At 41.3% G+C, this 12,171-nt stretch overlaps 1 protein-coding gene across 14 annotated transcripts in view; it reads right to left on the bottom strand.

Moving 5' to 3' along the window:
• Positions 1-12,171, bottom strand: part of PTPRK (protein tyrosine phosphatase receptor type K) — a 352,960-nt gene that overhangs the window by 218,017 nt on the left and 122,772 nt on the right. For all 14 annotated transcript variants that reach the window (XM_079970725.1, XM_079970727.1, XM_079970726.1 and 11 more), the window contains exon 3: positions 4,488-4,759. In XM_079970725.1, coding sequence (XP_079826851.1) covers positions 4,488-4,759 — 272 coding nt within the window. The remainder of the gene's footprint in view (positions 1-4,487; positions 4,760-12,171) is intronic.

Raw genomic sequence — 12,171 nt, 5'->3', positions numbered from 1 at the left:
CTTAACCCGAGGTAATATTTCTGGGTTAGCGGAGTCTGTAACCTGAAGCGTATGTAACCCAAGGTACCACTGTACTACTATGGGAGTAGACGTAGTTTATGACATTGTTTGAGACCAAAAATAATCAAAGTGACAATGGTGTTGTTGAAGTTTTATAAACTCACTAATGAGTTTGCTGGAATCAAGTTACATTGGCACTCAAGTCCAATCAACTCTATTTTTTTTCTGAGAATAATTCACAGTGCAGGCCTTAACTTATAAAACAGTGAATTGGTTGCTTCAATATATCAAACAGACAACCCTTTTCCTATCTAGCATTGCTCTCTCTTTTAACGTCTCCCAAGCACATTCTCCTGACTGCACCATGCGTAAGCTGATGAGAGAGGTGAGTCAAAGAGTTGCTATGGAACTTAAGCCTTTTTCAGCACCTTATTGTATTCATTTATTTCATAAGAGTCATATACCACTTGATTGTTTAAAAACAACAACAACAAGCCTGAAAAACAAACAAACCTCAAAGTGGTTTACATATTCTTCAAATGCTACATGAATTTCTCACACCTGACTTGTACAGACTTGATGGTGAGATTAAACAGTGTGGAGACATTTTAATCAGTTATCATTTGTGTTGGTTTCTTACATTTTGATTAATGTTCTAGTCCACCACACACACACACACCCCCGCACGCACCATAACACGACTCCCAAGTCCTCAGGGTAGATAGAGTACTGGTATTGCTGCCATGGTTCCTCCATTCAGCCAGGGGCAGTGACCCAATTCAACCAAGGAAGGTGGTGGAGGAGGAGGAGAATCATATAAACTGAGCACACAATTTAACTTTTACACAGATCTTCATGCCACTCCACCATCATCATGCTATTTCAGCACAAAGGTTTCCTCCCTCTCTCAGAACACTAGAGCTCAAGGACTGCCAATGAAGCTCAATGGTAGAGGATTCAGGACAGACAGACAGAAGAAAATACTGCTTCATGCAACGCATGGTTAAACTATGGAACTAGCTCCCACTGCAGGCAGTGGTGGCCACCAGCCTAGATGGTTTAAAAAGAGGATTAGACAAATTCATGGAGAATAAGGCTATTGATAGAGTACACAGTTAAACTACAGGATTTGCTCCCACAGGAGTCAGTGATGGTCACCAACTTGGATGGCTTTAGAGGGGGAATTAGAAAAAATTAAGGACGAAAAGGCATCAATGGCTACCTATTAGCCATGATGCCTTATGGTCTGTATCTATGGTTGGAGGCAGTATGCTTCTGAATTCCAGGGGCTGGAAACTGAAGAGAGGAGAGCAGCTCAGATCCAGCTTCCATCAAGCATCTGGTTGGCTACTGTGAGACCAGGATGCTGGACTCGACAGACCACTGGCCTGATCTTATGTTTAGTGTTCTTGAGCTGAACAGATGGACTAAAGCCCCATCTAAATAAACTGGCATGCCTGACACTGGACAATACCTCTGTTCTTTTTTACGAAGAGAGACCTGACCCTCATCTGATAGCTGAGAATCTGTGGTGCTAATAAATTAAACAAAGATTAAATCTAGCTGCCTTATTTGTCTCTCAACACTACACAGGCTGCCACCTTACACTCCGAGTCATCTGCTTCCAAGGACAGGCGTACCAAACTCCACTATGCCCAAGTGGGGCAGCAAATTCCCAGAACTCACTTCAATCTTTCCCAGCAGGATCAATGCCTATTAAGTGATGCTGATAAAAGCAAACACTGCCAGATGATTACAAGGCATTCACATATGTGCCAGTTTCAAAGCAATTATTTCCAAGCGCGCGAGCACACACACACAAATAAAATTAAAATGTTTTCCTCTTTTTTCCCCTCCTGGCAGTCACATACCAGCTACAAGTTAAACATTCTATTACTTGAGTTAATCATTCAGAGGAACATTCAGAGGGAAATGACAGCATAACCTTGGTGGTAGTCACAATCTCACATCCTACCTGCCTGCATAGGGGTCTTGGCTTACCTGTGCCATTATATACCTTCCTTGAGATTAATTTAAAGGATAGTATGCATGCACATATTTGTATGTGTGCTTTATTTACCCAAGGCTCTATAACATGGAACATGTATGTATGACTTGGGCCTGTGTTACGCATTACAGCACAGCTCTTGAAAAGCAAATTCACGGCTGTCAATCCCATCTTAAAATGCGTGTGGCATTCAGCTAGTGTTTGCTAAACTCTCTACAGGGGCGAACATGCAGCCAGCAGAGTTACTGAACTGGAGCATTGTCACAGAGAATTGCAGCTGAACAAAGGAGACATTCATGCCATGCTCTTTAGTTGTAACGCAACATTAAAACTAGGATTGGGGGGGAAACGTGCACACAGAAATCAGTGCTTTTTAAGCAGCTGTGTTGCCCTCATGCCCTTAAAGGAAGCCCTTACAAAAGGAAACACACACACAAAAAAGGCTCAGTGTTCAAAGACAGAGAAAACAATTCACACTGACGGGCTCTCTCCACTCATGAAATTGTACAAGATTATACAGCTTCCAACTACACTCCATTAGATGGCATTTAGAACGAGATACAACTGACTATAATAGAGAGCTTGTGTAAACAAGAGCTTCCAATCTCCTCCTCTTTTGATGGGGAGAAATGGAGGAGATTTAATTTTCCCTTAGTATTCACTTTGCTGTGTGTGTTTAAACAAAGCCTCAAATGGCAAAGGATAGAGGAAGGAGAGCTCTTGTGTAGCACAGCTTCCTTCAGGGCCCCTTCCAACTCTACAATACCATGATTCTGTTTATGCCGAGGATCACAGGATGGTTTACAATATAGAAACACAAAAGTACAAAGCATAGTAACTGACAAAAACAATGGGACTAAGATCAGCATAGCATTTGCAAGATCCAGCGACCTTTCACTTCCCCAACATGGGATAAAACCTATAACAGTCTTGGGGCTGGTATAGTTCTCTTCACTCCTGTTAAACGAATTGGGGGAGGGAGTGAAAAATGAGGAGGAGGAATGTGCCCCACCACCTTCTGGTCTAGCAATCAAAAGTTCAGCAAGGGTTTATTTCATATATTTACATTTATAGAAGACTATTAGAAGTGCTTTTTTTCAGAAAAAATGTTTAGGGGTACTCTCATTTTGACTCAAGAAAATCACCATTTTATAGTTCAAATCGATAAAAATAAAAACAGTAAATGGACAAAAGTACAAAGATTCACAAAATGTATGAATACGCCTGTGTCCCCCCCCAGAAAACAAACACACTGACTATTAGTATAACATTTGGGTGACTAAGAACTTCCCTCCTCACATGTTTCTACTTGAGAACACTTTTACTTATCATGAACTGTATTGTTTCCTATCCACAGCTCCTTCCTACTAATTAACACGGTACCAAGAACAAACCATGTAGAAATGCAAACCACTTTAAGAAGATGGGATCCCAAGAGCTTTACATGAATGAAATGAAAATGTTAATTCATATGGTTCAATTTCACAAGGGGGAAAACTGTGAGACAGATATTCACATATAGACACTGTGTGTGTGCATGCACACACATGCACACAGAAAGATAAACACACTCATCTATAAGAAACAGATGGAAGAGGGGGAAATATCTCCTGTTCTGTCCTCTTCCCTGCCTCTCTGATCTCAAAGGTCCCCTCTTGAAAATAGAAAGGAGTCTATCTGTCTCCTGTTATACACCTTTGTGGGGCAGTAGTTAGAGTGCTGGACTGGAACCTAGAAAACCTGGGTTCAAACCCACATTTAGCCATTAAGCTTACCAAGTGCCCTTGGGTCAGCAACATCCCTGTTTAACTTACTGCACAGAGTTGTTGCAAGGATAAAATGGAGGGTGGAACCATGTGTGTGAGAGAGGGAGGGAGGGGGAACAGAGTTTTAATGTGGGTGTCAGCTGTTATTGGAATACAGTTTGTGTTCTCTTGGCACTGAATGTTTCTGCAGTGTAGGATATTCAGATCCCTGATGATAATAATAGCAGAAGAGAACAAAGAGATGGGTGGCTTATAAGATTAGGATGAAGAAGGCCACTCTGGCCACAGTGTTGGAAGAAAGACACAGAAAATCTGTTATGTCTGTGTAGAGTAGCAACACCGGGGGAAATAGGAGAAGGGATAGTTAAGGCACAGTATCACAGATTCCTTACATGAAGAGGCTGGGTGCTTAAAATTAGATGCACCAGAATGCTGCCTACTAGGAAACTAGGTAAATAATAATTGGCCAGACACAACATGTCTGGGTACTGAGGAGCAAGGGAGCATCTTCTCAAAGCCAGCTCTCAGGTTGGGTATGTGTTATGCCTCCAAAGTGCACTTTTCCCATTTCTCCTTTTCCTCCTCAATAGAGAAATGCAACATGTTTCAAGATACTGCCTTGCAGTTTTTTCCACTTTGATGAAAGCCACAGTATAACCCCCTTTAGGAATTAGCAATCCTTCAAGCAGAAAGCAATTGTATTAAGGGTTTACCTGGTATTCATTGGGCCAAAAGGTGCTGACGGCCAGTTCTGCCCGTAGCCAGTCTTTGCCTGTGGAGCCGGTCACATTCCAAATGGGATTTGCCAGGGGGCCCTTGTTTACCCTAACCAATATGTTCAGAGTTCCAGGGCTCACCCCTTTCTTGCTGTACAAAAGGTAGCTGAAATCAACACAGTGTGTGTCATTCTCTTTCATAGTAGGAAGCTGAAGTCGAGCCTTCTCTCCATGGCTGTGGTGTGAAGAATCCACTATCATGTACGACCCTGAGAAGAGGAGGAAGAAAAGAGGTAATGAAGTCCAGACATTCAGGAAAAGGAAGTGGTTCCTGCCTTCACAATGTTTGTGCACTTTTTGGTCATGCGCCATGATCTCTTGGCACAATTTACTACAAGTGGTTTCTATACAGGCACCCCTAATGTTCACAAGGCCTTGCATTTGGGGTAATTAGGAGGAGGAGTCAAGGAAAAAGGAGGTCATGGGCTTTGGTGGATAAAGAATTTAGCATTCTTCCTCCACAGAGACTGATCAGATGCCATCAGCATCTGATAGCCAGAGTTCTCAAATTTACATCAGTGCATTTATATGGAAGTTTATATTAGTGATTTTATAATGGGAGAAAGGGGCTCATGAAAAATCTCTTATACCATTCAGATAAGACTTCCCAAGATCCATAGGAGCAAAAGACTAGTTCAGTGACAGTTCAGACGTTCCTAGATTCAATCCTCAGGGTTTCCTGGTAGGGCTGGAAGGGGCTCTTGTCTAAAGCCCTGTCTAAACCCCAACCAGCATGGCCAATGGCCAGATGTTCAACTATGCTGACATCGGCAGGCCTGTGAGTAAGTAACAGTTAGCCATCTTTGTATTACTGGAGGAACTGGCCCTTCTTCATAAGCATGATGCCAAAAGAAATACAGCAAAGCTCAGTGTTTGGCTGTTTTGGCTTTTAAGAAAATGGTTTATAATAGATTACTGACACTTACACCTTTGAAACCATTTATCTACATTTATATGCAATGAGGCTATTTTGCATGCCAACTAGCTTTCTAGAGATCTTTATTAACTACTCTTGAAAATGCACTTGAGGTAATGCAGGATAGATTGCTGAAAGGTTATTGCTCAATGAAAATAAAAAATAGGTCAGTATGTGACAGAAAAATCAACATTTATTTTGTTTGTGTACAAACCTTTTAATTGCCTTTCCAAGCAATTCAGCATTGCTAAAGTTAGTGTCTAATAACACAGACAGTAATGCTTTGCAGATTCAAAAACACCTCTAAAAAGTTATTACTGACATGCAATTATATTTTACTTGTGCATCTATTGAAACAAAAAAAAATATTTTGTAAAGAAAAAGCAGCTAAAGTTCAAGAGACCAGTTTACATTTACATTTGATTAACTAGACAGTAACCACTGAAGTGATTTGTGTTGTTTTTTTTAAAAAATGGGAAGACTACATTGGCTGCTAGCCAACTTATTTTTTTTTCTAGTTTGCTTCTTAAATCTGGGAATAAACTGACACAAGTATATTTACATTTATAATTATTGGCAGTTACGATCAGTGATGGATCAGAGAACTTTATTAGGAGTGTCTGGCATAATTTCTACAAGGTACATAGCACACGGACTATAATATTTTATGGACTCAGTAGTTGCATGGACATTGCTGTCCTCAAATGCTTATATTGATGAGCAGAAAGAGGTCAGCAAAGTGAGTCACATATGTTCAATGGGTCACACATTTCGGCCCAATCCCCACATACCTGCTCATTGGGAAGTGCCTGAACTCAGAGAACCTGCAATTATTTTTCATAGGTATCCTTCACCTAGGGTACTGAATCTATTAGATTGGAGATTCATTATGCAGATTTAGAAGGGAGGTTCATTATGCAAATTTTGGAGAGCTCGCATGTTCAGGTGCACTTAAACTGCAGGTGCACCTGAATTCAAATGCCCCAGCATTTCACTGATGTATAGCTCAAAGGGCTTAGTACATGGTGTCAACATTTTTTTTAATTGTATTGTATGCGGTTATTCTATTGGATTCTATTGTTAATAGCCCTGAAATCTTTATATTAAGGGTGCTATATAATAACTTTTTTAAACAATTTCACATTTATTCAATGAATCTATCAATCTGCTATGACTATTTTTTGGATCAGTTGACAGCCCAGGGAAGGGCCAGTGTTCCATGGTATGTTCCATGAGTTGCGTGCAAAAATCCAATCCCTGACTCAAACAGCTCAGTTGGCTAGAACATGGTGCTGATAATGCCAAGGTTGCAGGTTTTGTCCCTGGACAGCTACATATTCCTGCATTGCAGGGGGTTGGACTAGATAATCCTCAGGGTCCCTTCCATCTCTATGATTCTATTATTTCTAGGTAGGGATGGGAAAGACTTCATTCTGAGACCATGGAGAGCTGAGACCAGTCAGTATGGACCAAGATTGACCTTTGGTCTGGCTCAGTATAAGGCAACTTTTTAGGTTCTTTCCCCCAAATTTCCCAGTCATGTGCTACAGCTATGATCTTTCATAGGAAAAGCAGATCTGGCCACTGTCACACACGCTCTGATTGGGTTAACTTAATGTATGTGAGGCTACCTGCGGAAATTTCAGCTTGTGGGAAATGTGGCAACCAGATCAACATCCAATATAGTTAAATTTTTGATGCGGTGAAAATGCTATAGGACTAAAGTGGTACCTCGGGTTACAAACACTTCGGGTTACAGACTCCACTAACCCAGAAGTAGTACCTCAGGTTAAGAATTTTACCTCAGGATGAGAACAGAAATCACGCAGCGGCAGGCCCTATTAGCTAAAGTGGTACCTCAGGTTAAGAACGGTTTCAGGTTAAGAACAGAGGTCCGGAACGAATTAAGTTCGTAACCAGAGGTACCACTGTAATAGCAGTATTCTGCTGCCATGTGCAAAGGCTTCCAGTAAGTTCTTGGTTGCTGTTTTTTTTAACTACAAAACCCTGGATAGTTTGGAACTGCCTCCTCCCGTATGATCCTGTTCATCTGCTGTGTTGAATATTGGAAGTTCTGCTATGCGTTTCACCATTTCAGAAGCAGAGTTGGCTAGAACCTCGGCAATTACAGCACCCAGTTTATGGAGCTCCATTCCTAGAGAGGTGAAATTGGCACCATCTCTTTTAAGCTTCAGGTAAACAAAGACTTCTTTATGCCACCAAGCTCTCAAGGGAAAAATTGGCTGATAAGAAAAATGAAACAGGTAAGCTGCTCTTTCAGAATCTTCTGCCCCATCCCTACCCTGAATGTATTTCCATCTCATCCAGACTACAAAACTGGAAGTGAGCCCAAAAAGAGATTCAGGAATGTATTTGCATTGGACCACACCTTTGCCCAGATAGCATCTACCTTGGCCCTAAGGCAAGCAACAAGACCAAAGCAGGCAAGCAGCCCAGAATGAACAGAAGAACACGCTCTAATTAGTCCAAAAGGAATTCTTAAAGATGGGCCAGGGCTCCTATTTGTGACTATTGTAGTATAAGTTTCATTATTCTTCCTGCCAATATAAAGAAATTGGTATATTAAAAAGGATTTCCACTAAAAACAATGCAACGGTAAAATTGAATATCTTTTTAAAAAGTTATAAAAATGGTTATACAGTCATACCTCGGGTTAAAGTTGCTTCAGGTTGAGCACTTTCGGGTTGCCCTCCACAGCAACCCAGAAGTAACGGAACATGTTACTTCCGGGTTTCGCTGCTCGCGCATGCGCAGTCAAAATCACGTCACACGCATGCGTGGAAGTGGCGAATTGCGACCCGCAGACGCGGGTTGCGTTCGCTTCAGGATGTGAATGGAGCTCCAGAACAGATCCCATTCGTATCCAGAGGTACCACTGTAGCATCAAAGATTGTGCTTTGTTCACTTCTCTCTATTCTGGCTTCCTTAAAAAAACCAAAAAAACCAAAAACCAAAACACCTCACCCGTTTACAAAACTAAATTAATAGGAAAAACTATCCTACCACCTGCATGTTAATATTATTATGCAATACAGCTGTACTGTATTATTACTGTATTACTGTATTATTACTGTATTATTACTGTATTATTACTGTATTATTATTATGTTAATATTATTATGCAATACAGCTGTACTGGCATAAGTGGTCCCTTAGGCTGAGGAAGGTCCCCATCCCTGCTGTAGGTGGTGCTATAGATTGCAGGAGCCACTTCAAAGGAAGCAAAACCATAGCAATTAGTTCAGCAAAATCCTTCCACTCTCTTAGAAAGCCAGAAGGGCTGGTGTCACACATTGCATGGTTGATCACCTCCTTCCAAGTGGCCTTGCTATCTGCTTTGCCAAGAGAAGAGAAGAGAAGAGAAGAGAGAAAAATGAAGTGGATACATTTATAGGGAAGCTTTTTATGGTTTTATGTTTTTATATGATAGAAGAGTGGCTGGGGCAAGCCTTTCAGATGGGCGGGGTACAAAATAATAATAATAAGCTGGCCCAGTGATGATTGTAGAACCCCACTTCTGCAATCCCAGGGTTGGGTGAGGCAGGGAAGAGGGTGCCGGGGGAGGGGGTAACACAACCTTAACAACCCAAAATAAGTTTGAGAATAGCAGCTTTATTATGTTCAGCCAGAGCCCTAAAGATGGCAGTTAGCAAGCTGATATAATGAAAGGGAGAAAAAAAGATTGCATCAACAACTCTCAACAAAGGCCTAACCAGGCTAGGCTATATTCTTCAGCAATCTCAGACATGCCCATTATTTTGTGAAATATAAATTAATAAATAGAACCAGAGGTGCAGAGGCCCAATGGAACAGTTACACTGTAGAGTTTGGGTTATTATACAGCTTTGCCTGGCAGGAGGAAAAATAAGTACCTTGAGATGCTAAAAAGAATGAAACTTTCTCACAGCTAATAAAACACATTTATTTCTCTCCGTATACTTGGTAGCTATTACACCCTTCAATTGTGAATTCATAAAGAAACCTGAGTGAAATAAAAGTAATGCAGTTACATGGAAAATGTATGCTTTATTTTGGAAGCGTCGAAAAGCATTCCCCATCGGTGCCATGTTGAACACTGAGTTTGGAACAATGAGCAGATACTTATTTACAATGTGTTGAATCCTGGTTCTTGCATCTAGGGTGTCACTAGCTATCAACTGGCAAGCGAAAACAAAATTCCAACCTCCTAGTCTTGGCAGATGCAAAGGGGACAGAGATTGCCATTGCAGTTGCAAAACTGCTATGTCCTCTCGTTGGAGGTGCAAAATCAGACAGTGATGCAGGACCAAACCAAGATGCCTCTTATCCTCTGCAGCTGTGAAGAGGGGAGCAGGGATAGTTGTTGTGCTGCTGACATGCCCAGACAGGGTTCCTCCTTGACCTCACACGAAGGCACAGTGCAAGGCCAGAGACAAGGGGAGAACAATTGTCTTAGCAACCACAAGTTTTGCCTTGGCTATCAAGGCCAGCCAACCCATAGCTGTGGACCCTGGGTGACAACAATGATTTTGTTGAACCTTGAGTGCATTCAGACTTGGGGATTATGGCATCAGGGTTCCTGATTACAGTTGGTACCTCTGGTTAAGTACTTAATATGTTCTGGAGGTCTGTTCTTAACCTGAAGCACCACTTTAGCTAATGGGGCCTCCTGCTGCCGCTGCACCGCTGCTGCACAATTTCTGTTCTCAACCTGAAGCAAAGATCTTTCTGGGTTAGCAGAGTCTGTAACCTGAAGCGTATGTAACCTGAAGCGTATGTAACCGAGGTACCACTGTAAAATGCCAGGACTACTTACTTTGTTTCTATCATTCATTTTACACTGCAGAACCTGTTGTGTCATACAACTGTGGCTTTTTGATCAATATACCACCTTGTCACACTAAATTTAAATGGCAGGAAAGAACCATGTTTGCCACCTTGAGTTCTTTAAAGAAAATGTGGGATATAAATAAAACAGAGTAAAGCCAAAATCACATATAATGAAAACACATTGGGTTCAATGGTGGGTGGGATTGCCAAAGTCACTTTTCCTGGAATCTGCCCCCTTTGTAATTTTTATTTTTGCCACCTGCATAAAGCTGAATGTGCACAAGTTAACTACAGTGGTACCTTAAGAACAGCCCTGTTTACAAACGATTCAGTTTACGAACTCCGCAAAACCGGAAGTAGTGTCCCGGTTTGCAAACTTTACCTTGGTCTAAGAATGGAAGTTGAATGGTGGAAGGGCACCGGCGGTGGGAGGCCTCATTAGGGAAAGCACGCCTCGGTTTAAGAATGGCTTCAGTTTAAGAACGGACTTACGGAATGGATTAAGTTCATAAACTGAGGTAACACTGTACACTTAAGTTGTGGGCTTACTGTGATAATAAAATCGCAAGGAAGAAATCAACAAGACATGCATGCATGAACAAGTTAATGAATGAACTAGCAGGACTAACCATCCATTCATAAACTTCTGGGAAATGGCTAGTGTAAACAGAATTTGAAGCCAAAATCACGCTTGATGAGAAGATAGCAAACACTTCCAGTTTTGTATGACTATACTAAAATGAGATCATACCAACAATTGGTCTAGCCCCCTAACCTGACTGACATAACCTGCACCATAAACTAATGAAGCACTAATGAAGCTTGCAAATTGGCATGTGAAGCTTCCATTTTGACATGATTATACTGCAGGTCAGACCACCAATCAGCCTAGCTCTACCACCTGTCTCTGGCATGACCTGTGCCATAAACTGTAGGGCACTAATGAAGTACTTAAACTACTCACCAAGGCATAGGTACTTTCCAACTCAGACCTCATAGTCTAGACAATAATACAGGGTCCTGGCTATGATTATATGCATTTGGTCAGAAGGGGAAAAGAACCCTTTAATTACTGGCTGCCCTGTTTGCTCTCGATTCATGACCCACTTTATTTATTACGTTTTCAGTGATCGAGTAGTTAGTGACTAATTACTTGATGTATGCTCTTGACAAGCTCCACTAATTAAAGAGAACACCACAGGTGTCTTGCTGAAGCTAACGATCTTACCATAAGCCAGTCTGCAATCAAGTGAGCTAAAGAGTTATGGTCCAATTCTCAAAGAAACCCAAAGCCCTCAAATCAAATTACTCTGCATGGTCATGGCCTTTCCTGCATGCCAACAACCCGAAAGAAGTTGCTTTTGAAACCTCAGGACTGACCATCCTTCATTTCACATCAAAGGCTCTCTCCTAAAAAGGGTCTTAATATCTTTTTTCATTTGTAGGCAATGCCCACAGGCTTGTTCATGGTGACAAAAGCAGCAGCAAAACTGTGGTTTCTTGAGTTCCCTTCAATACAATTAGGCAGATGTGTTGCTCTGTGTTATTTTAATATCTGCAAGTTAAGCTAGGCAATAAAGGAATATTACAATGCTGCTTATTAAGTACCCAGCTATTATTTAGCATCACTAAATAAGGCCCATTTGAAGACAAGAAAAGGGGGAAGGGAACCATTTTGAGAAACATCCATGTTTTTAGTTGCATTCAAGATTTTACCCAGGGTACTACTTACAGATCATTTGCAGGATCAAAATGCCACTGTGATACCCAAGGGTGAAAGAACTGAAGCTTTCAGGAAATAGGATTTGTTTTCCACCATAATTATATCATTAACTGGATGGTAATGAATTTTATCCTGCCAACCTAGCAGTTCGA

The sequence above is a fragment of the Podarcis cretensis genome (assembly GCF_951804945.1).
Source record: "Podarcis cretensis genome assembly, chromosome: 3".
Lineage (NCBI taxonomy): Eukaryota > Metazoa > Chordata > Lepidosauria > Squamata > Lacertidae > Podarcis > Podarcis cretensis.
This window is presented reverse-complemented; position numbering and strand designations above follow the sequence as displayed.